A 25530-nucleotide genomic window follows, 5' to 3' on the forward strand; every position below is an offset into this window, starting at 1 on the left:
TTCTATGTGTAGTTATTGATTGTATTACGAATGTGGTTTTGTCTTTAGTATATTCAATGATCAATTATCCTGTTTACCAACTTTTGGGCCAAAGAGGCAATGACAGGGCCAAAAAGGGTATATAAAATGAAAATAACCAGTTCTTATTAATAAGCACAAAAAATATAATAGGGACAGTCTAGAAACTGCTTATACAATATGGATTAAATTATACTGCCATTGAAATCAGAGGGTCTCAAAACCACATTTATACCACCTGACCTCAGAATTTGTTTTATATAAGTTATCAGTTTATAAATGCTTTGCTGGTTGAGAATGAAAGGTGAAATTCATAGGTTTAGAGAATAATATTATCAAATTTGATATATGCATATCCTACTGAATGAACAAGACTAAACAATCAATATGTGTTTAATTATATATAATTAAGAGGAAATGCTTACATTTAGAAACGTTCAAAATGGTAAAAGAAGAAATTAAACCTATACAATTGAAGATACATGAGGATAATGATACATAATAAAGTACAAACTGTATCACTCAAATAGTCCTAGGTTATACAATTTAATCCTAGTGCCAAGAGTAGCAAGATCTGTTTTCCAGGTCTGGAGTCATTATATTAATATAGACAGTGTATTTCAGAGACTAATCTAATCTAATGACCTGTGCAATGTGAAAATGATATGGAATTTTTAGGTTAATTTGAATTTGAATACTTGCTGAAGTTGAAGACAAGATTGGAAACATACTGTAGGGAATATCCCGGGCCCTCAGGTGGGCTTTTGTTCATGAAGTAATAAGCCTCAGGTGGGCTAAGAATGGCCTGGATCACCTCTCAGTTTTAGGACTAGCGTGGGTATATTCAGGTTCAGACATGCTCTGGACCTCTAAGGTATAATATTTCTGATTTCCTGATCCAGGTTTGAATGAGATAGGATGTTCCCGGGTTTGCCTACATAAAAATGATGGTGAGAGGGGAGCAGCGCTACTACATGAAGAACTAAGGGAAGAATGGAGGCTGGATTCCTCATAGATAGATAGAAATAAAGATGAGATCATCTTTTTAACCGTGGTCCATTCACAAATTAGGTCAAATTTCTTCATTGGAAAAACACAAACTCTGAAGTTTGTGTGTCCCATGACCAAATACAAGAGGTGGGGCTCGGGCCATCTCAGACATAGGAATCTCTTGCTCAGCGCTGTAGCCCCTCTACCACAGGGAGCAGCTAGCACCTGGTAGGGAAAATGACAACCAGTGTCCTCATCTTTTGATATGCACTAGAATCCCCATATCTGTCCCCCTCTTTTCTAACTCGGTTTACCAATTCTTTCATCTTTATATATTATCCACTCTCGGTTTTGTGGCTACCCTCATGTGATGTTTAGATCTAGAACTCAGAAGATAGTTACTTCGTGAAGAAAACAAAGAAAGCCTCAAGTAGACCAATCTACCTTATCGCCACAGACTAAAAAGCATACAACATGCTGCAGTAGTAGCATTTGTCAGGTCATTCACAAAAAATGATTTCAAAAATTACATATGTCACCTTCACATGCCATACTGCTTATCCTCAGGAGGACAAATATGAAATCTTTCAAGAAAACAATTAAATCATATTCTTTGCCTATGATGTCAGGGTTAATAAGAAAAGACATGGTTGAAAGTAAGGCAAGAAGTTATCAATAGATAGTGAGGTAAAGAAGGAAATTATTAAATTAAGAAATAACTAAAACTTCAAAAGTATAAATCAAAATGCTAAAAGCATAGCAATTACACAAAAAAAGAACTCCGACTGTGAAGAAAGAAAAAGACAACAAACATAAGGCACAGGAAAGGGATGGGTAAGCAGGACTTGTCTGGATAATGTGAAAACCTATAACAACATTTAATGGCCCAGGGATGTTGATCCCAAACATACATGTTCCTTCCCTAATCTTACATGAGAATGTGTATGTGAACTGGAAATGTATTTCCACGAAAAACAATGATTGATGTTATTTGATAAAGAACTAATATATTAATATCTGAAAGAAATTAGCACCTATCTGGAGAGCCATGCGGTCAAGTCTGCACGGCTAAGGTACTGTACACTTTAGTTACTGATTCCTTTGTAGTGTGCAGATGTGAAACCAGGAGTGAATCTCTTCTGTGGAGTGTGTGTATGCTATAGCAGCACAAGCTGCAGAGCCCACAATTTTAGGTCAATTAACATCCCCCCCTCACTTTTTTAGAAAAATACTTAAAGAAAATAAACAGAAACAAAGTTCAATGGTTGTGTATGATGGCACTAAAAATAAGCAAGTATATAAACTATTTGAGAAAGAAAGAGGTTAATGTGCTTTGAACTACAAAGTAACCTAAGTCCTCTATACCTGAAGTACGAGGGAAAGTTGTACTGTTTATCAAAGGGTGTCGTAAGTCTTTGCCGCTCCTCGTCATGAGATATGTTTTTCTTTTCCTCTGAGTCATTTTAGGTACCTTGAATCTATCTGGTCACAGTCCTCTCATCTTGTGCTGCAGGGGAGGCAAGCTTCTGTCAAAGCTCTTGCGTTAGGTACCTGATTTCACGCTGTGGCAATCAGTGGTTAGTGTGAGAGCTAACAATTGTAGGTTAGCCCAGCCATCACATACAGATTCCAGACATGACGGAAGTCATCTTGAAAACCCCAGAACAGGCCATCTGCCAGCTGAACACCACCAAAGGGTGAACTTTAATGATTTATGAAAACTAAGGAGCATTTATACACCAATTGTATTGGTAGAGGAATATGCGGATTAGATCCTGCCTCAACTCCTAATTCATAGAATCAATACATGATGGACTGTGCTTGGGACGAGAAACCGAATTTCTAAATAACTTGTGAAGCAGTAGCAAAATTCTAGAGCCAGAACAAACAAAAGAGGCTGTTTGTGGGAAATAAATGTGAACTAAAAGACAAAAGTAGACCTGTTAAATTTTTGAAAAGGTGTCTGAGGCTCAGAGTCATTCAGAACTTCATACCAAGGCTGCCAAAAATGTTTACTTCTTTCTGTTTCTTGTTCCTTACCCCCATGCCTTGTCCCTAAAGCCAATGCCTGAGTCAGAGACTAACTCACCTCTTTAGTGTTGTAAATCATCATGTTTGTACCACACAATCAAGGGGGGAGGTGGAAGAAAATGGTCTTAGCTTTCAAAAGATTTGAAGAATCCAGTTAATTCAAAAAAGCATTGACATTGGTATTGGGATTAGATACAAACATTTTAATTACCAAGGAAATTAAATTAATTTCCCAGAATTAAAAACCTGCATGTGTAATGCATAGATTCTAATCCAAATTTTAACTTCAGTTTCCTTCCTTTAAAGCTAGAATCTTAGCTTTTGTGTCTCAGGCTCCTGAGAATTACATAAATGGGAATCATAGCTTTTATGACCTTCATATTTGTATGGGCAAAGTTGCATGTATATCTTTCTCTGAATATACACTTATTTGCTTTACCAATTTTAGCCAACATCATTTAAAAACTATATTATTTTACAAAACAAAGTAAATCACATAAGAGTTTTCAGATGTACCTCTCATCTATAAAAATATTTTAAATAATAACTGACATAAAAGTGAATATAAACATAATTATTTATAAAATATTTGATCAATGCCAGTGAAATCTATTATTTTTCCCTAGACAACTTTAAAATTATACTTATAAATCACCAAGGCTTTATGGCAACTCAAGTATTGCAATATTATCTTCAAACTATTTATCTTGTTAATGTTCACAAGTACTTATAGGTAAATATTAACAGTCCTATCTAGTTCATAGAAAAAATGCTTTACAATCAGTCTGTGTAACTTATCTAAGGTTAATAGTGCTGCATTAGGACATGTCTCACCACAAAAGTTAAGAAGAGATGTTTACTTTGTTTATGAAAGAAAAGGGTAAAATAAATAAATAGCATCACTTGGCATGAAGCATGGAAAAAAACTAGAGATTTGATAATTGATGACGTGAGCAGAGCTGGAAGATGGGCTCTGGTCCTACATGCTTTGTCACTATGAAGTATCCCCGGATACTCCAGGTTGATAAACACGAGCTCTCTTTCTCCACTACTACAGCAGGGATTATCCTACTGTTTTTTTTTTTTTTTCTGTCATTGAACTGCAGATCTTTGCCTCCTTTCATTTTCCCATTAAACTGGGTTATACAGATAAGTATTACCAATGAGCATTAACTTTTTCAATATATTTTTGAGTTTACATTTCTTAATCACTGTTCTATAGCTTGAAGGTACACCATGACCAAGATAACTCCTCTGGAAAAAATAAATTTAATTAGGAGCTGGCTTACAGTTTCAGAGGGTTAGTTCATTATCACCTTAGTGGAGAACAGGGGGGTATGGATCTGGGGCAGTAGCTGAGAACTTTTTGTCTTGATCCTCAGAAAGCAGAGGAAAAGCCACACTGGACCTACTGTGGGTTTTTGAAATCCAAAAGGCCCAACCCCAGTGACGCACCTCCTCCAACAAGGCAATTAATTCTTAATCCTTCCCAGCAGTGCACCAACTTGGAAAACAAACATTCACATATACAAACCCATGGATGGGGAGATTCCTCTCTCATTAAAACCATCACAGTATCTGTGTTCACATGTGCCTACGAAAGGCAGCTGTCGATGTTGATTGCATTTCTCAAATGTGTTTTACTTCATTTTTTCTAAGGTCTGACACAGAAACTGGAGTGGACAGACCCTGATAGACTTGGTAAGAATTAAGCCCCGTGCTCCCAATATGGTTTGTGCCACTATGCCCAGGTGTTTTCAACACTAAATGCAGGGAACCAAAATCCACTTCTTAGAGTTAGCTAATATGCACTTTGTTGATTTAGCTATTTTCCCAATCCAAGCAAAACACATTTATGCTACTAGTTGCTAGAACATTTTCCTCAAGTGTTTTGTACTTATTGTCCTTAACACTTATATTTGATAAAATATTCAATATAGCAGGAGAAAATGGTGTCAGAATTTCATGTATTTCTTTTCAAGACAGGATTTCTTTCTGTAGCCTTGGCTGACCTAGGACTAGCTGTGTAGACCAGGCTCGCCTCAAAGTCACAGAGATCCAAGTGCGTCTGTCTTTCAAGTGCTGGAATTAAAAGTGTATGCTACTTTCACCTGGGTTCGTGTAATTTTAATACGAATGTTTCTAATATAAAGATATACTTTCAATATTACTTTTCTAAGTATTATGGTATAGGATGGATTTTATGATCCTATTCAGCATCTTGTAAGATGTCTGTTTACTCAGAGAGATATTTTTGTCAGTACTAGTTTAGGTACCATCTGATAGTAACAGATAAAAAGATGTATAGCCAAGGTCAAGTGCAGGCTGTAGTGGCCCCTTAAAACAGAAACATTACAGCGTAAGTAGAGAAGATTGGACATGGGACATGGGTTGTCCTTATAAATAAAGCACAAATATTATGCTAATTCATGCATTTGCTGTTTTTTCCCACACAGCCACCCACTTTACTACTGTTTGGCAAGAGCAATAGAGGAAAACAGACTGCCGTGGGCACGCTGACCCGAATGAACAAGGCTGGCTGTCAGCCCTTCAGAATAGACAAACAAAATCCTGACAAATAGACTAGGAACTACAGCATTCATTTCCTTCCTTGCTTATTTCACTAAAATAAACAAAACGAGGATCATAAAAATGGGGAAAATCTGCTAAAGGAAATAGAGCAGAATAGATAGGAAGCGTCACTATGTGGCCAATCAATCATCAGCATTGGCCTTTTAGCGTCCTATTTTCTCTTGGGGTTTTCATTTATGACAAACTATAATGAATTTGAGAGTATAAATACACAGAGATTTTATGTTTTCTTAGCAGGAAAAAGATCTACATTGACAATGTTCACGAATGTAAATTTCTAGATACTGACCTACAGCTTTCACATAAGCAATGGCTTAGTTTGATACACAAAATCTTTTAAAAATCTTTTTACTTGGCCATTTTTCATCTAAGATATGTGGTTTTTATCTATCTAGTCATATAATATTTATTCTATCTTCCTGTCTGTCTGTCTATCTATCATATATCTATCTATTTAGCTATCTGCTCAAAGTACAACTATTTGGCAGGCATAAATACACATGAAAAGAAAATGTGATTTAAAAATGTAAGTGTTGACTAGGTGCCATGGAAACTAATGGCAGGGACAAGGCAGGGATGAGTACACAGATGTCTGCTACACAAAGTACCAAAAGGAACAGCATTATAGTGGGAAGGACCATGATTTCACAGGGCTGAGATTATACAATGCCTTCACAGGAGGAGTATTTTTGATTATTAGAAAGAATTATACGGGCAAATTTTTTGCAGTGGGATATAAAATTAGAAACCTGTAAAGAAATCTATGATCAAAGTATGATTATACTATTGTAACCTACAGTGACATATCAGTAAATTCCGTAATTTTGTAAGATTATCTTTATAGCGCCGTCAAGGTAAGGCGACTTCAGTATTGCTGAAAAATATTTTAAATGTTAAAAAGAAAATCAGAAGTCAAATTGCAATCGTCAGTGTTTCTCAAAGAAATCATCCTGTAAACAATATGAAATAGATGTACATATCAGCAATTACCACAATTTTTTGATTAATTAGGATGCATGCAGAGGACAGGAAACTAGTAAGCACCCACAGGGGAGAAACTTCATGGGAATGAAGATGAATGCATGTGTTATATATGAGGAATGGGTAATATGGATGATTAGGTATGTGAGATGAGAAGAGGTTAGAAGAGGAAGCATTGGATGCCAATACTGACTATAAAGACATTAGATAAATCTTAAGGAAATTCATTACTGGAGAAGCTTTCTCAAATATATATTGATATAAATACAAAAAGAGTTTAAATGGAGAGGTTTTTTTTTTTTTTGAGCTGTTCATTAGTGAATCTTATACACTTCAAACAAGACAAACTACTCTCTACTCTTGGATACTCTCCAGAAAACAACAGTTGATATGAGCCACAAGTATTATACAGTAAAAATACAGCTGACAGATTACCAGACAGCCGCACAAGTGTACAACGCATGGGGAAACAGATTTGCAAAGCTTCAGGAACACTTGTCTTTTGGATAGTCACTGTCAGTTCTGTAGAAATCCTGTGAAATTGTGATGTTTCTCACTTCCATAATGGGATTTGTCCCAAAATATCCCAGCAGTGTATAAATCACTTGCAAAACTTGACTTTTCCTGTACTGACAACTGTATACCTTTCTCCACATCATGGAGCTCTAATGTGAGAGCAGTCACTAAGCCAAACCTTTGTTCTCATTTGCAAATCTACATAAACTAGACCCCCACAATAATCTGTATTGACAGAATGTATTGACAAGAAACGAGCCCTAAGTAGGAGGCACTGGGCAGAGAGACAGTGTGTCTGCACTTACTAATAAACGTGTCTGGGTGGCCCTGAATTCTCCAGCAGCAGACTCAGGAAGGTGTAATCTCCAGGCCTTTTCTCTACCCTAACAAGCTATTGGTATTCTCTAGTTATCTAACAAGCTATTAGTATTCTCTAGTTACCTTTACCTTTCATTTGACACAAGATTTTAGTCTAGGAAATTAACTGCTTATGAAAATTAGCTTGGGTCACTAAACCAACCCTAGAGAAAGAATTTCTTCTCACGTGGGTACAAAACCCTGAGGGCCAAGCTCCATCCTAATCCTTCACTATCTGCCAGGGAACTTCACAGCCATGCCACTTCTGAGACTTAAGGTGCCTACCTTGCCAGTATTTTGTCCATCCTGTTAGCCTTAAAGAAATACAAGCTTGTTAGCTATATCTTTGTAGATATATACGCTGGAAATATTGTTGGTTGGGTTGACAGTGAGGAACATCCAAAGAGGAACATAGAGGCGAAACATGGAAAGGGGACTATCGAGAGAGCACAGAAAGAATAAATGGGCCATGCTAAAAAGCACTTATGTGAGCTAATTTATTTCATTTACCCTCAGACCTTATTAGTCAGGTTTTCACCAGCTATAGCGATCCTTCTGAATTATGAGAGGTTTAATGGGGCTTAACCTCCACATAAATCTCGGTAAATAGTAAAATCCTGTTGTTAAAGAAGTTACATATTTGAGCAGAGAATATGGAAGATTCAAGCTGGTGTGGGAATAGAAACATCATCCCTACTGACTGGCTTTCACAGTGCTGAATGGAATTGTGCACATGGACAGAGGAGAAAAAAATCAATCTGTTTTACCCAGCAGTTATCCCTATGAGGTGCAACAATGGCCAGGTTAGCAAGGTGCAATGGTGGAAAAAAAAATCAAACAAGTAACCAATCACTTTCTGAACTTATTTAAGGTTCACTCCATAAGATGGAACCTGAACATGTGACCATTAATCAGGAACAAGAACAAGTGTCTAAACAGGTCACTGGATCTCAGAGAACCCATGAGTATTATTCTACTAAATGGACATAGTTTTAGACTGATTCCTAATGACTTATCCTTGTGATTATAGATTGGTGTATCTCCTTTTGGCTTTTTGAGACAGGTTTTCTCTGTGTAACTTTGGTACCAGGCCTGGACTAACTCTTATCAACCAGGCTGGCCTCAAACTCAGAGAGATCTACTGCCTTTGCCCCCTGAGTGCAGGGATTAAAAGCATGCGCCAACACTGCCTGGTGGATTAGCACATCTCTTACCTCTCACCAGAGATGCTTCCTTTTGCTGTAGATGGAGATTAACACAGAGACTAACAACTGGGCCAAGGTAAGAAGAGACCATAGAGTGCTTAAACCTAAATAAGATAGCGACATCATGATCAGTTCTCTCAAAGCTCAGAGATCACAGTGGAAGAGCAGGTATAAAGACTGTAAGAGTCAGAGAAAGTAGATGACCACAACAAAAGAGTCCTCTTACTATAACAGCGCAGCTGCACATATGAACTCACAGCAAGTGTGATACTACAGATAAAAACTGCACAAGGTCAAGCTGGACAGTATCCCAGCATGGAGGGGAAAATGGTCAAGGAGTGGAGCCCTTACCTGAAAAGGTATTGCCAATTGGGGGCAGCTGCAAAGGGTGGGTGAGTTTTCTTTTGGGAAATATTGGCAGCACTCAGTGAACTCACCGAGCTTAATAGGAAAGAGAGGGGGAGGGGGGAAGCAGAGAGAGAAAAAGAGAGTGAGGAAGAGAGAAAGAGAGAGAAAATATATGTAATATACGAGACTGGAAATGAGTAATGGTTGAGAATACTAGAGGGAATTAAGAGTGAATGTAATCAAAACATACTATATGTATGCACAAAACTATCAAACATTTTTTTCATTATTTGATACACAAAATTTATATTTTATATAAAAAGGCCACAAAATAACGCTGCTTAACTAAATTGAATCAAAGCACATTATTAAATGAAAATAATAGCTTCAGTCCAATATTATGTTTAATATGGAATGATTATTAGTTTAATTAATATTTCTAGAACAAATTAACAAGACAAAATTTCATTTAAAATAGAATCATTTTATTAAGAAGTTACCACAGATAAAAATAGAAGTCAATTCAACCATATTCAATATCATGTTATGCGGTGATTTAAATAGCCATTTATATTAATTATGCATCAGTATTCATTTTTCCCATGCTTTAAAAATGAAACAAGAGCTTCCATTACCAAAATTCTGTTTAAATTTTTTATGTACTCTTAACTTAGGTTCTCCTTCTATTTTCTGCAATTCACCATAGTTTTCACATTTAATCTCAAATATGAATAATTAAAATGTGATGTTTTATTTCAACTGAGTTGTCACTATTCAGTTTGCCCCACTAGAACTTAAAACTTAAATTGGTGGTGAGAGGAGATGGGTGTATTTAGTCTTCATTTTGAACTTTATCAGTATGATGCACATTTGATGAACTTTATTTTCTTATTTCATGGAATTATAATATTATGGATAAATGGTAAAAGAAGAGAGGTGATGGATAAACAGACACATAAATAAATATAAAAAAATATACACAGAAAAAGGCAGAGAAACCCAGAGAGAGGCATAGGCAGATAAGAAGGAAAGAGATTGAAGGATTATATACAAACATGTNTGAGTAGCTAAACTCACTAACCTTGGCCTATTTTTTTCAGGTTATTTTCCTTTGCACTACTTTAATTATTTCTAGTCACCCTTAAGCATCCACATCTTGTTGGTAAGTGGGTAAAATTACTAGTTCATCAATTACCCATTTTTTCCAAAACTTTGCTATGGATTAAATTGAATAAAAAAATCACCAGTGTTTGAAAAATTGAAATTCTGATGTAGATGTTTGATGACATTTCGAGGTGTCATAAATCTTAAATTTAGATCATTACTATTCCATGAAAATGTGGCTTTTATTTTCTTAAAGTCAAAATTTTGGTTATATAAATTAATACAGAGATTCACTGAAACATATTTCCAAATGGACACTGATATGATTTTAGTACCAAAAAGCTCAAAACTATTTGTAAACTCTTTTAGGCAACATTTAATAAAGGGCAATTTAAGGAAGAGGTATCAGGAAAGTCATTAAATCAGACAAGTTACATGCACACGCATTACCTAGAAGCATAAACTGCTTGCAACTTTGTCATGATAATTAGGGGGAACAAAGTTCTATCAGAGGCCAGGCGATGGTGGCACACGCCTTTAATCCCAGCACTCGGGAGGCAGAGGCAGGCGGATCTCTGTGAGTTCGAGACCAGCCTGGTCTACAGAGCTAGTTCCAGGACAGGCTCCAAAGCCACAGAGAAACCCTGTCTCGAAAAAACAAAAACAAAAACAAACAAACAAAAAAAAGTTCTATCAGAATAAAAATAGCTTCTCCTTCACATAGAATGGCTGCCTCATTTATCAGGCCATTGGATGATAATCACCCATTGAATACTCACTTCAGTGGACAGGATACTGAATGTCAGGACAACCAACATGTAACTGAGTGCTCAAATCTAGGCTCTGTTGTTAATGAAGGTCGGTGGTAATAGTTATTATTCCCAGAAAACAATTGGAAACTAGGGCTGTTTCTAACAATAACAGCCAGGGTTTCTCCATTTTTCATGGTTGAAAAGTTTATTAAAATTTACCACTTCAAGTGGAAATCTATTGCCTTTCCATTTTAATACTGTGGTTATCAGAGTTAGTATATTTAGAACCATTGATATACATTTCTATGATAATGGGATTTTGTAAACAAATTGTGATAAGAGTTCCTACTTAACCTCTCAGTCATTTCTCACTAGACCTCCCTAGAAGGTAAATACCTAATCTCTGGTTTAATGTGTCCAAATAGTCTTCTACACAATATCTTCTTTTAGTAAAATCCTCTGTTCTCCCAGGTCTTATTTCTTACTTCCTTTACTTTGTTTATATGACAACTACTAATGGTTACAGTTAATCTGCTCTTTTTCTTTGATTGAAACATTATTCAGACACTTTTCTCTTGACTTATAACATACTTAAAACATATACTTATCCAATATACTGTAGTGATAAATTTTTCTGTTATTGTCATACAAAATCCTTAATTTATCAGTTTTAAAAATTACTTATGCTTTATTAGTAGAACTTTTGCACCAAGAATGCATAGACTACTTAAAATGTTAACAAAGTAAACGGATGCCATGATAGACAACTCAATAGTGACAGTTCCTCCCCTTCATCTACTGTTCTTCGCCCTTTTAGACAAGGTCTATCTGTAGCTCTAACTGGCCTTGAAATTACTCTTACAGACTACCTTGTAAATTCAGATTCTGGGATAATAAACATATATCTGTGTGTGTGTGTGTGTGTGTGTGTGTGTGTGCGTGCACGGTTGTACACACACACACACCAGTAAATCTAACTGTGGAGAGGGAAGGTCTGAAAAATGTTTTTCATTAATGAGAACAGATTTTCGTCCTTTTTAAGATAACATACATAAATTAGAAAGTTTAGTTGTTTGACTCATTTCATTGACATAATTTAGTTTATGTGCATAGACTGGTACCTACGCCGTTTACCATGTTAATAAATAATTCATATGTATTCATGGGTTCTAACAGTAGCTCTATCACACCAAGTGAGTTGTAGCCAAGCAGTTAACAACATAATGGCCATTAACTCTTCAGGATTGGTAATTGAATCATTACTCTACTGTTGATAAAAGTGACACACTGGTTCTATGCCTTACTTAGCCTCTGTGTTTCCAAGAAAACTCTTTCCCTTCCCTAGCAAAATTTTAACCATTGTTTCTAATGTGTCTTTTCTTTCCCAGCTTGTATCTATTTTCCTGCATTCTTTTCCATGGAAGACTTGCATATCTCATTTAATATAGATATACAAGAAAATATTTTCTAAGTAATCTGAATGAATATATAAATGGAGAATGCCTGCCAGGGATATGAATACTAGGACCTGAGGTAATCTATCACTAAGAATTTATATGTATAGTCAGAAAGTGAACGCTGTCTGTCATGATTTTTTATTTGCTTTCTTTTGCTTTTGAATGTGACTGCCACAACCTCACCTTAGCATGCTGGGGGATGCTAAGTAACATAGCTAGCTGTGTTCCATTTTTCAGTTCAGGAAAGACAAGCTATTCCAAGTCGTTTAAAGTCAACTCCAACTTGTTTAGTCACTTTCTTCAGAGTCCGTGTAAGTAGGTCATCCCTTATGTGAACTCACATTGTATTTTAAATAGCAAAAAATGAATATAACGTAAGAATTCTAGCAGATGAGATTTGCCAGGCCAACTAATATTGGGGACTTAGCCTGAGAGTTTAAAAATAAGAAGAGTGTGGTCTAACCAGCCTGTATACCAATGACTTTGTGTAAATGCCTGCTACCTCATGTCAGAGTGAACCTCTCAATTCTGTTAAGAATTAGAATGGAAAGTTTAAGGTAATCAATTATATAACTCATAAGCTGCTCAATTTTAGTTATGACAGAATTAAATAATGAAATGAGGACACTATGAAAAACTGACAAGATGAAAGTGGTTAAGACAAAGCTTCTCTGCATGCACCGAGGCCATATTTGATTCATATTTAATCTTCTTACATTAAATAAAACTTTCAGCCATCTCCTGACTTTAAAAAGGACAAAGAGAAATCATGCATCTTATGAAGTGCTTTGGATCATTTGCACAAACTCAGAAATTATTAAATTTCTACCTTGACCAGTTAACAAGCTTTGAGACTTGAAAATTAATCATGACCTCCTCAAAATCAATTGAGGTAAAACTTTTTTTCCCCTTTTACTTTCTTGAGACAGCATTTTCTGTGTAACTGCCGTGGCTGTTCCGGAACTCACTTTTTAGAGCAGGCTCATCTCGAACTAAAGGTGATCTGCCTGCCTCTGCTTCATGCGAGCTGGGATGAAAGACATGCACCACTACTGTAAAACTAATTTATTAGAAACTTCAAACAACTTCAATCATTGTATACAGAAAATTATAATCATTAGAGCAATATATGTTTAAGGTCAAAAATCCATTTAAATGCATAGGTAATTTTATTGACTAAACTCTAGAAGTAGTTACTATTTGATGAATCAATTCATAGTAGAATGTAAGTGATACTCACTTTAGATATACTTGGAAATGTCTTAGATTTGATAATAATAATGATCTTATTCTGTGAGGTTAATTATCTGAAGTGATTGTTGTAGTATTTATCTTCACACACAATTTTCTAAGATTTCTAATAAATATAATTTATATCATTTGATGATTATTATTATAGATAGTGAATTCAAGAAAATAATATAATTAATGTATTTAATTAATATAATGGGAAATGATATAATGTATTTAATATATTTAAAAGTATAACTACTACAAATCCTACTTATTTGAATAAAGTCATAAACATATTCATATAGAGAATTGTGGTGGTATGAATAGGTATGGTCTTCGAATGCTTGGATGGTAAGGAGTAGCAATTGAGGAGGTGTGGCCTTGTTGGAGGATGTGTGGTCTTTTGGAGAAGTGAGTAGCTATGGAAGCGGACTTTGAAGTCTCATAGATGCTTAAGTTACTCTCAGTGTGACACACAGACAACTTCTGCTGCTTATGGATCAAGATTCAGAATTCTCAGCTCCTTCTCCATTATTATATCTTCCTGCATATCACATGTCATGACAATAATGGACTAAACTTTTTAAACTGTAGCCAGTCACAATTAAATGGTTTCCCTTATAAGAGTTACTTTGGTCATGGTGTCTCTTCACCAAATAAGTCAAGAGCTGTCTGAGTCTGGTCTTCTGTTACTTATTTTATCTGAAAGATCACTGTTTTACTGAAAAAAAATTGGAGTGTTTTCTTTATGAAATTAATAAAGAATTTTTTAGGTATCTAAAATATGTAAGACCATATTATTAGACCATACTATTAGACCATACTGTTAAAAAATACAGAATGATCAAAGAATCAGTGACTCCTAAGATAGAAACACTTTACTTCAACACAGTATAACAGATCTAATGTATGTAAATACTTAAGAGAAAATATTTCATAATGTATAAGATTATTGTCAAAATACATAAAGATATGTGAATTCATAAAATGACAAAATATCCAAAAGTAAATGAATCAAGTATATTAGTTTTAAAAATTATAAATGCTTGGGAGGAGGGCCTTGGAATTCCCACAGGGCAGGGTACCCTGCCCTCTCTTAGGACTGGAGAGGGAGGGCTAAGGGTGAGTGAGGGAGTTGGAGGGCAATGGGAGGAGGTGGAAATTTTGAATGGTATTATTTATAAAGAAAAAAATAATAAAATAAAAAAGATATTGGCCAACTTTGAGCATGGTCTCATGTACCATAAATGCAGATGAAAAGCATGTGTAGGTCTCTTGGTTGCTGGATTTGGTTCCAGTTCCCAGCACTCACAGAGGACTGTGGATCACTACTCTTTCTGTGACTTTATCCCCAGATAAATAAACCTTTGTTATGCTCAAAAAAATATATAAAAGCTTTCTTCACAGAAGAAATTCAAATGTCAGCAATAAAACTAACTAAAGATGTTGTTGATTCTTTAAGGACAATGCAAGAGAAAGAATAAGACAGCTATGAAGAAAACCATATATGCATAATCCAGGAAAGGGAAATTTAGAGGATTATTTAATAATGTAAGAGCACAAGAGATAGTTGTAGGAAAAATATCTCTAAATTCAGAGAAGGGGGTGGAAAGATAATAGGGGCCAGGGAACCAGTGGTGATACTGCTCAAGTAGGCTCCCTCTTAGGAAGCTGGGAAGCTGATTTTCTTCGTGTGTGTGTGTGTGTGTGTGTGTGTGTGTGTGTGTGAGAGAGAGAGAGAGAGAGAGAGAGAGAGAGAGATAACTTTTGAGAGAGGTACAGAATTCTTTTCTAAATATGGAGCTTGTCTTACCTAGAATACAAATCAGATTACTGCAGCATTACTGAAGAAGGTATGTTGCTTCCTGAACGTAAAAACCTTTAGAGGTCTGTTTCTAGACCCTTTCTATTTAATTTCCCCTTTGTTTCTGTTCAAAGCAAGACCACCAACTGTCAAGTAAGAAAAGGAGAACCCTGGGGTGATATCCAGGGAGCTGCCTATAGTCTGCTGGCATCCAGCTAGAAACCCACCTCTCCAAAGAAAGATAATCAATGTTAATAGAACAGCAACTGTTTCAAATACGTTATTTTATGAGTACACGCAATTTTCAAGTTCCTAAAATCTTTATTCGCGACTAACAGGGAGAAGATGAACACCCGCATTTACAAGGAGTGTTCTGTGAAGAGGGGTTTTTACGTACAGCATTTCAGTTAAAAGGATTTGCTGGGGCCGTCAGATTGGCTCTAGCTGAAACAGCCCAATTACAAGTAAAATCTGCCTCAAGCCTTTAAGGGCTGCTGCTGGGCTTTAAAATCCATGATGCTAAACTGGATATCAGCATCCTTACGAAGACAGCCAGAAAGCACACTACGCGCATCCTATTCTTTGCAGTACTGACAAGCGGCATTGCTACTCATTTACTCTCCAGGTACAGATAGAACTGGAAACATACCCATGCTTTCAAAGTAGCCAAATGTCAATTGGGCACAGGCCAATACAATCAGGGTATCAGTAAGCAAATAAAGTAGTCAAAAAAAAAAAAAAAAGTGGTTAGCGTGTGTAGCTCTTCACGGGCTCCTACAGAATATTAAACAATTCAGGACTCAGGGAAAATAGAAATCAACAGGTGCAAAACTACCTTGATTTTATATGTTTAGGATATTTGTATTCTATGGTTTTGGTTCTTTACAATCATTTAGAGGAGCGCTACTATAGAGTGTACTTCAGTAATTATCTAAAGGTATAAAAACTGGCCACATATAAACTGCTGGGACTTTCATTCCAAGCAAATGGAGTCCATCTTCAACTTTGTTCTATCTATTGGTACTTAAGCTGGTTCTGGATAGTAGAGGAGGGGCAGAGCTTTGGATTTGATTACTTGGTATAAGCTAGACATCTATAGATAATTCAACAGAAAGCAAAACAAGGCGGCTGCCATCTAAATGCATGGTTTGTTAGTTCTTCAAGTTACCAAGCTCTACAAAGTTATAGGAACATTTCTAGATACTAGGAGTATCAACATCTAAAAGATCTTAGACAGAGGTAAGTAATTAAAGCTAACACAGCACTGTAAGAGCTTATCACACTGTCTAGGGCGTCCGTCTTCATTTCAGTTTCACTGCTGTGACAAATCACCCTGATCAGTAAACACATTGAGGTAGAAAGGTGGCATATATTTCTAGGTTATAGTTCATGACAGCAGAGAGGGCACAGTGGCAGGAGCTCACAGTATCTAGTCCTGTCACAATCACTTTCAAGAGCGGAGAGAACTATATGCATTCAGGCCTGCTAACTTGCTTGCTTGCTTTCTCCTCTCTTTTACAAGACCTTTTGCCTTGGGGATTGTCCATCCCACAGTGGGCTGTGTCTTCCCTTGTCAACCTATGCATACATATCTGCGTGTTCATTACAGTGAATGAAATTTTTTTTTTTTTGGTTTTTTCGAGACAGGGTTTCTCTGTGGTTTTGGAGCCTGTCCTGGAACTAGCTCTTGTAGACCAGGCTGGTCTCGAACTCACAGAGATCCGCCTGCCTCTGCCTCTCGAGTGCTGGGATTAAAGGCATGTGCCACCACCGCCCGGCTGAATGAAATTATTTTAATTATGCATGTAAAAGCCTACATTTCCCTTTTACAAATTCACTTATTGACAAAAGACACACAAAGACAGAAACTAATCACTCAGAAAATGATGAATGCTTTTGGCATTTTGACTTTAACTGCAGAATCCATCAAAATTTATGGTAAATTAAATAATGACTAAACCTTTATTATATAAAACTAAAACAGAAATCAGCTGGGCCGTGGTGGCACCTGCATTTAATCCCAGCACTTGGAAGGAAGAGATAGGCAGATCTCTCTGAGTTCAAGACTAGCCTGGTATACAGAGCAAGTTCCAGGAGAGGCTCCAAAGGCTACAGAGAAACCCTGTCTTGAGAGAAAAAAAAATCATTCTTAGCTTCCTGAATATCTTACTGGGGTAAGATTGAGGGTAATCTACAACCTGACAATGATTCTGTTTGTTTAGTCATCTAAATGTAGCTTCTGACCTGTGTAAAATCTCAGTGTCCTATTGAGAAATCATAATTTCTTATTTTTAGTTTCTACGTTTGTGGGCAGATTGTCCCATTTACTTAATGTAGAGTGTTAAACTATCAATGGCTCTTATAAGATTTTAAGGAATTTCAATCCATTGCTTTCTTTTTTAAAAAGTATTATTTATTTATTTATTTATTTATTTATTTATTTATTTATTATGTATAAAATATTCTGTCTGTGTGTATGCCTGCAGGCCAGAAGAGGCACCAGACCCCATTACAGATGGTTGTGAGTCACCATGAGGTTGTTGGGAATTGAACTCAACCTTTGGAAGAGCAGGCAATGCTCTTAACCTCTGAGCCATCTCTCCAGCCCCTAATCCATTCCTTTCATCCCCCCCTCTTTTTTTTTTTTTTCTACTTGCAAAGTTACAAATCTGTGTAGTAGAAACAGGTCAATCCCAAGTGCTCATGAATGTGTTAGAACATGGGCACATCCCTGGTGATACAAACAGCTCTGCTTAACATTTCCAAGTCCCAGCCGGGTGGTGGTGGTGCACGCCTTTAATCCCAGCACTAGGGAGGCAGAGGTAGGCGGATCTCTGTGAGTTCGAGACCAGCCTGGTCTACAAGAGCTAGTTCCAGGACAGGCTCCAAAGCTACAGAGAAACCCTGTCTCGAACCCCCCCTAAAACAACAACAACAACAACAACAAAAAAACATTTCCAAGTCCCAAGATCAGATAGAGACTGCCCCATGTGAACTTTGAAATGGACCGTTTCTGTGCAGTTTGAAAACTAGTTGTCATTCATCTACTCTTTAGCTCAATTAATAATTACAAAAAAAATGTCTAATACTGAGACTTTAAGATCAATGCCTTGCAAATAAGGCATTTTTGATGCTATACAATTTGATAGGGAGAAAATTCAAATGCCTTAACAATGAACTGTCATTTTCTGCAGTGGGACAGGAATAAACTTTGTCCAAAGTTTGTCTCCTATAAAAGTTCAAAGTTTACCACATGCTAAAATAATAAATAATAAATAATAACAATAATAATAATAAATCTCTGCTTCATTCCCTAAATTTTCATTAACTAAACTCATATCCCAAGAGCAGCATTAATAATTGCAACAGTAGCTCAGCACTTTCCATTCATAAACATTAACAACACTGTGTGTGTGTGTGTGTGTGTGTGTGTGTGTGTGTGTAGTGTACACAGGTGTGCTAACTAGACATTTACATGTGTTGTTGCTTGTTGTTCCCATACATTGAACTCCTTGAAAGCTCATTCGCTATTCTCAGTCCCTGACCCCCTGCTCTCATATAGAAAAGGTTGTGTTTTTTTTTTTATCAGATGAATTTACTGCAGGCTCACAATCCTATGATTATTCCCTGTGACTTTCACCCCTTTGAGCATTAACGAATTTGCACACCTTTTCTGCTTGTCAATTCATTTCAGTCAGAGAGAAAAGGTCTCTTAGCCCACCCTAGCATTACTTTCCAGACATTATTTCCACTACGGATTAACACATTGCATGTTTCCAATAATTCCCAATCATTCATGCTGTTAATGCAAGCTTCATCTATTTCCTCATAATACATTTCTTTTCATCCATTAGTGCTTTGTTTATTTTGTAACTTAATGTCTCTACAAGCAATGATTTTCATTCAAGAAATGCCAACAAAATAATATGGAAAGGTTATATAAATGTCACTGCTTTCCCGCAGATTTTACATATTCTGTTGAACTCTGAACATCTGGAGAGAATTTCTACTATAAAGAAAATACTTGTAGTCATGAAGTAGTGTTCCTTGAATAGCATTTGACTTGACAGAGAAAGGCTTGAAAAAAGTGTAAAAAGGTCCTTCTATTCACACGTTCACATACACAATACCTCCAGTTTTCTTTTGATATAGAATTCTGGATCATAAGAAGGCCCATACAGGCTTTTCCATTCTTCACACTTGTTTATTATAAAATCAGTCACTGGCATTATATAAAGCTTCAGAAACCAGTGTGTGCCATTTAGAAAGCAAACTGCCCTTTTAAGCTATGTAATAGATTATATTGCAGAAAAGAGTACGAAAGTGTAAATCCCTTTTGTCCTTGAGGGTTACCTGAGAAGGTCACTGAGTACCTTGAAGTGGTGTAGAAATATCAAAGAAAGAACACTCAAACTGTTTTGTTAATATAGCCAAAGTACTTTAAATTTTTATTTTGATAATCAGATCTATATTTTGACACCTAAAGGCAATCGTTATACTTAACTTGCGAAATCAATTCATTAATTAATCATTAGGCTGGTTAGCCTGGCACTGCTGATCCTTATGCTTCAGGTTTTGTTGTTGCATAATCATTTTAGTGCCTCAAATTTTGGTCTTTATCTAAAAGTAAGTAATAATACTGTTGGAAAATCATAGAAAATTAAAGAAAACTATTACAACAATGTCGTACCTTTTCTGAAACTCAATTATTACACAATTACTTATTCCTAAAAATATTCTTCCACATAAGTAATATTGAAGTACTGAGAAATTTATAAAATATAAAAAGTATAAACAATATATGATAATAATCATTTCTACCTCGCATCTTCAGTCTTCATTTACTTTTACCTCTATACAACTAGGTCTGTTCATTACAACTAGGTCTGTGGAACGAACGTAGGAAGACGTTTACCATTAAGTATTGTTTCATCACTTCTTCACTTTATTGACTGTTTACTAAGCCATACAGTTTAAATACAAGATAAAAATTTCATGGTATGTGTTAAAATAAATTGGGATATCTGTGGGAATGTCATTCTTTTATTTGGGTAGAGAACTAAAAAAAATTTCAAATATCTACTTAAGGTTTTTTTTTCTTATTTTAGGTTAAAAGTCCTTTCTCATAAAACTTTATCATACACAATTTTCCATGATATTCTGGTACTTAATAATATTTTATTTTAGCTCTTAGGATAATAAGAACAATGAAACAGACATTCTGCATGTTTAAATTTTTACTTTTCCTTTTAGAGGAAGGAAAATGTCACCATTGTTTACCTGGAGATATGATGTAGAAGAAATCTTTAAATTCATCCATCCAAACTTCTGCCAGTCTTCTGTTGTTCTTGTTAATGACATGGCCAGTGCCACCAGGGAATGTATATGGAGTTGCCTTTCGAAAAACATGACCGACGTGAGAGCAAGTCACAATCTCCAAAGAGCCTCCACATTGCCAGATCTAGGGAAAAGAGCAATTCCATGTAAGAGCCAATAGAAATGATACAATGAGAATACATAGCATGACCAATGTTTCAACCATACAGATGTTACACACATAGACACAAAATTTTAAGCTAAGATAATCACATTTTATAAAGGAAGATAGTCTCTTTAAACAATTGTAGTACTTGGACTTTGGAACTAAGATATAGCTCTTTTCAAGTCATTTTATTAGGTAACCCAAGTTATAGTGTACAGTTGTCACACACTGTTATTTAGCAGATTCTGATACAAGTGAATCTCATTTTGAATTGATATAGATGATGCAATATCAAAAATCTAAATTTGGTTTGAAGAAAAATCTATCAATTTCCCTCCTTCCATTTGGGATTGTAAATCCTTACCCACTCTCAGACATCAATTTCTTTTTTTGTAAATCGTATGCAGTTGGATATCAGTTCTCTTACTAATATTCTGAAATGCTTTTACTTGTGCTTTGTACTGAGTATTGGCTTACTTTTATACTGTAAACATTATTTTAATAAAGAACTAAAAGTATTATTGTGAACATTTACTCATTCAAGAAAAATATTTTTAAGGAAAGATACTTTGGAAACCAGGAACTCTTAGAAAACATATCTTGGATATCTTGATATTCTCAGATCTACTCTGTAGTTGAAGGAAGGTATTATATAAAGTTTTCACAATTTTATTTATTTCATTTATTTTATTTATTTCACAAAGTATTCATTTCAGTAAAATTTCACTGCATAGCCAAAGGCCTTACTAGTATCTTGGACCTAAATATTGGTGTATTGACAGTTCCCCCCCCCAATGTCAAAAAGTTCTGCATGTGTGTATTCAATCAATTATGTATTGAAAATATTAGAAAATGATATATTTGTTAAATGTACACAGAATTTTCTGTTGTCAAAAATAACCAATAGGGACAGTAAGGTAGATCTTTGAGTAAAGGCACTCTTTTTTGCATTGTGACAACCTGAATTAAATTTTCAGAACCTGAATAGTGGGAAAAGAGAGCTGATTCTAGTAAGTTGTGTTCTGACAGTCAAAAGAATGTGTATCATAATGCATACAAGCAAAAATAATAATGTAACAGGAGAAATACATAATAAAAACTATTACATAGCAACATTTACATTATACTAAAATACAATCTTCAGATATTTTGAAGTATAAAGAAAGTCATCAAAAAGCCATATGCAAGTATCGTGAATTTTATGTAATGGACTCTTACAGTCACTGTTCTTTGTTCACTGTGACAAGACTTAGAACTAATTGTCCCATCCCCATATGAATAGAAGATTGCCTGTGTGAGCAGAATCATAGTAGTGGAAGAGATGAGAAATTTAACACTTAAGCAGAAAGCAGACTAGTGAGCTTCTTTATCACTCTCAAAAGACAAGCAGATTTTCCTAAAATATTTCATAGGCTCATACCTCTTCCACCATTAGACCATGATAACTTCAACCCATCTTGCAATTGTAGAAATCTTCACATTCTTCCTTTATTTAAATAAACGTAGTTGATCATTCTCCCCACAATGATAAAGCTAGATTTACAGATCAGTATAGACACACCCCTTATATCTTATAAATGTATCTGATTTAATCATGCCTCCTGCAGTTCTCTTGCTATCATGAATTTACCCTACAAATTACACACTATGACTTCAGAGTACGCATCTTAAATACCCAAGGCCAACGACAAAAATCTATTAAAGATGAAGAAATCATAAATTGTGTTATATTTGCCTCCAGCATATTTCATTTACATCCATATAAAATCGTATACATTATATTTTATAGACATCACATTTTTTTGTTTTTCTACTCATCATAGAATGATGTTCATTTCTTTATCTTTCTTAAATTATGTGTTGTGGAAGCCAAAAATGTTTATTTAGATGAGCTATGTAAAATACTCCATTTCTGGAAACTTTTTTCCCATGTGTTGCTTGACAGTTTTCCCTTTTCTTAAACTACCTTTTACATGTTGTTCTCCATTTCTCTTCATAGGCTCAAAGTTGGTCTCATTTGTTGTATAAACATAGATACAATATAAATGATGACAACTTTGACTCATATTTCAATATGGACTTTTCCAATGGGACATGAATTAGTATAGCAAAACATTTACTGGTCACTTTTTTTCTTTTTGCTTACCTCAGAGATAACCAAATATGCCTGCCTCTAAGTAAATATTTGAGTCCACCCTCCTCTACCAGTCTGATCTTATTTTGTCCAAGGAATTAAAAAAAAAAAAAACTGTTAATTAATGGTTACACTAATCTCCCAGATGGCTGGTAAAATTAAATAAGAAATAAAGTAAAATCAAACTCGTTGACATAAATGCTTTCTCATTAACATTTTAAAAAATGCATTCAACCCATTATTCAATCCTGATAGTGTTCTCTGAGATTTTTTTGTCCTGCCCAGTTCTCCCAGTTGTTAAGTCCCAAAGAAATCACACAGAGGTCTACATTAACTATAAACTGATTGGCCTAGTAGCTCAGACTTCTTGTTAACTCTTATAACTCATATTAGCCAATTATTCTTGTCTATGTTAGCAGTGTGGCTCCATACAATTTTTGGCAAGGCAGTCACATCTTGCTTGTTCTGTGGCTGGGTCAGGATTACAGAATCAGCTTTCCTCTTCCCAGAATTCTCCTGTTCTCATTGCCCCATATCTACTTTCTGCCCGTTTGTCCTGCCTATACTTCCTGCTTGGCTACTGGCCAATCAGCGTGGTATTTAAACTATAATTGACAGAATACAGATCATTGTCCCACTACATGATAGTATTGTCTGAAAAATAATTTACAGATGACTCATTTGCTCAGGATGATACTAAAAACATCAGATCCTGGCTAGATGATGACTTCAACAACAGAGATGCAGTTTTAATGTCTGAGAAGTTGGGCCATCTATCATATAACTCATACAGAGAAAGCTATGCTGCTGTTCCCTCCTCTTACAACATCTCCATGTCTTTTGGATTAAGGTTTTACACACATGAACTAATTGTCAACTACTTACAGATCCATTCTCCTTGTATAGTGATATGATTGCTCTCTGAAAATTTATTTTGTTCTAAATAAGAAAGGATTTTTTTTCAAAAAAAATTATGTGACTTTGCTTCACTGCTTGAATCCTTCAATGGTTTCTCATTGAACTGAAAATAGAAGCAAAATTTCCTCATAGTTCCTCTAAGATGATCCATAAGTCTTTTCATATATAAATAAGCTGCTATTTTCTAGAATCACATTACACATTTTATTATATATCAAAGCCTTCTCATATTCTTACTTTATACCTATGAAGTTTTATCATAACCCTTTTCGATTAAATGAGATGCCCCTTTCTCATTCTTATTCCAGCCAAAGCATGATCTCTCAAGAGCCATTACTATACCCTGGGGAGATAGCTCAATCATGCTGATAGAGGATTCCCTCACACATGAGTTAAAGTCCCAGAAACAAGGATGGATGATGCGCCTCTGTGAGTATGTGCACAAAGCTCCACATAGACACTCACAAATTCACATGAGTTGAAAAGAAAACCATAAGAGTTTTGAAAGAGAGATTTTCTGTATCCCTGCGCTTCATTCTTTTTGTCTAGGTAGACTATAAAAAGGCAAAGATGGCTGGTAATTTTTGTAGGCCCGAGAGCCAAATATCAAACTATGTACATCCTGAGGCAGAAAGGCAATTATTATGCTGCCAAAATGAGCAAATGAATCATTTAAAATTTAGCTATCAAGGTTAATATGAGAAAAAAAAATCACCGCTGGAAGAATGATTAGATAAGCACCTTTGGGATGCATATAAGTTACATATTGTGAAGTGTTAACCATATGGATTAAGACAAATTACCTTGTCAAATGTGAGCTCTTACATAGTTTTTGGAAATTAAGGGAGCTATTTGTAGGATACCATACAGCACAAGAGCAAAATAAAATCTAATTCGCAGCTCATGGTGAACGAGGCCGTTGAGCGACACAAAAGCAACCTTACAAGCACTACTGACATCCTTAACATGGGATTGCACAGTAATCTCAAATTCCCTAGAAAAAGGTTAAGCAAAGTTCTTAGCATTTTCATTATAATCACGTCTTTCTTAGAAGTGAAAGTACTTCAGTTAAATAACACAGAAATTAGTGAGCTAGGGATTTTAAGGTCTTATTATTATAAGGAGTTCCATATTTATTGGAAGAAAGACTTTCCTTCTTTTCCAGTGATTAGACCAACAACAACAACAATAACACAACAAACCAAGAAGTGGGGTTCAGTGCAAAAAGGAGAACTTAGCCTTTCCCTACCAGAGTGAATTCTATGAATAGCAAATGGGCTAGCTATGCCAGTACTGCCATTAGAACAGAGAAATGTGCTTAAAATGTTCTCAGAAAATCATCAGGCATGCAATAAAAACTGATTTTCATTTCTAGTGTAATAAAAGTGGTGTCTAATCTAAAGAATCTGTATGCTAGCAGACTTGGCAAGTCAGAAGACTAAGGGACTGGAAGTGTATCTAGCTTCAACTTGCTTCTGAACCTTACATATCAAACATGGTGCATAAAAAAGAGAGAGATAGATCCAGCACCCCACCCCCAACCCTGCCCTGCTGTATGCTAGGACCAGTGCTCAACATCAGTTTTAAGCTCTCACACTAAGGCTACCC

General features: G+C 35.6%; 1 protein-coding gene across 1 annotated transcript in view; it reads right to left on the reverse strand.

Moving 5' to 3' along the window:
• Window positions 1-25530, reverse strand: part of Galnt13 (polypeptide N-acetylgalactosaminyltransferase 13) — a 565342-nt gene that overhangs the window by 285083 nt on the left and 254729 nt on the right. Inside the window, exon 7 of the mRNA XM_050139950.1 lies at window positions 20669-20849. Coding sequence (XP_049995907.1) covers window positions 20669-20849 — 181 coding nt within the window. The remainder of the gene's footprint in view (window positions 1-20668; window positions 20850-25530) is intronic.

The sequence above is a fragment of the Alexandromys fortis genome, unplaced genomic scaffold, assembly GCF_014885135.2.
Source record: "Alexandromys fortis isolate MF-2015 unplaced genomic scaffold, M_Fortis_MF-2015_v1.1 scaffold_33, whole genome shotgun sequence".
In the NCBI taxonomy this organism is placed as follows: Eukaryota; Metazoa; Chordata; class Mammalia; order Rodentia; family Cricetidae; genus Alexandromys; species Alexandromys fortis.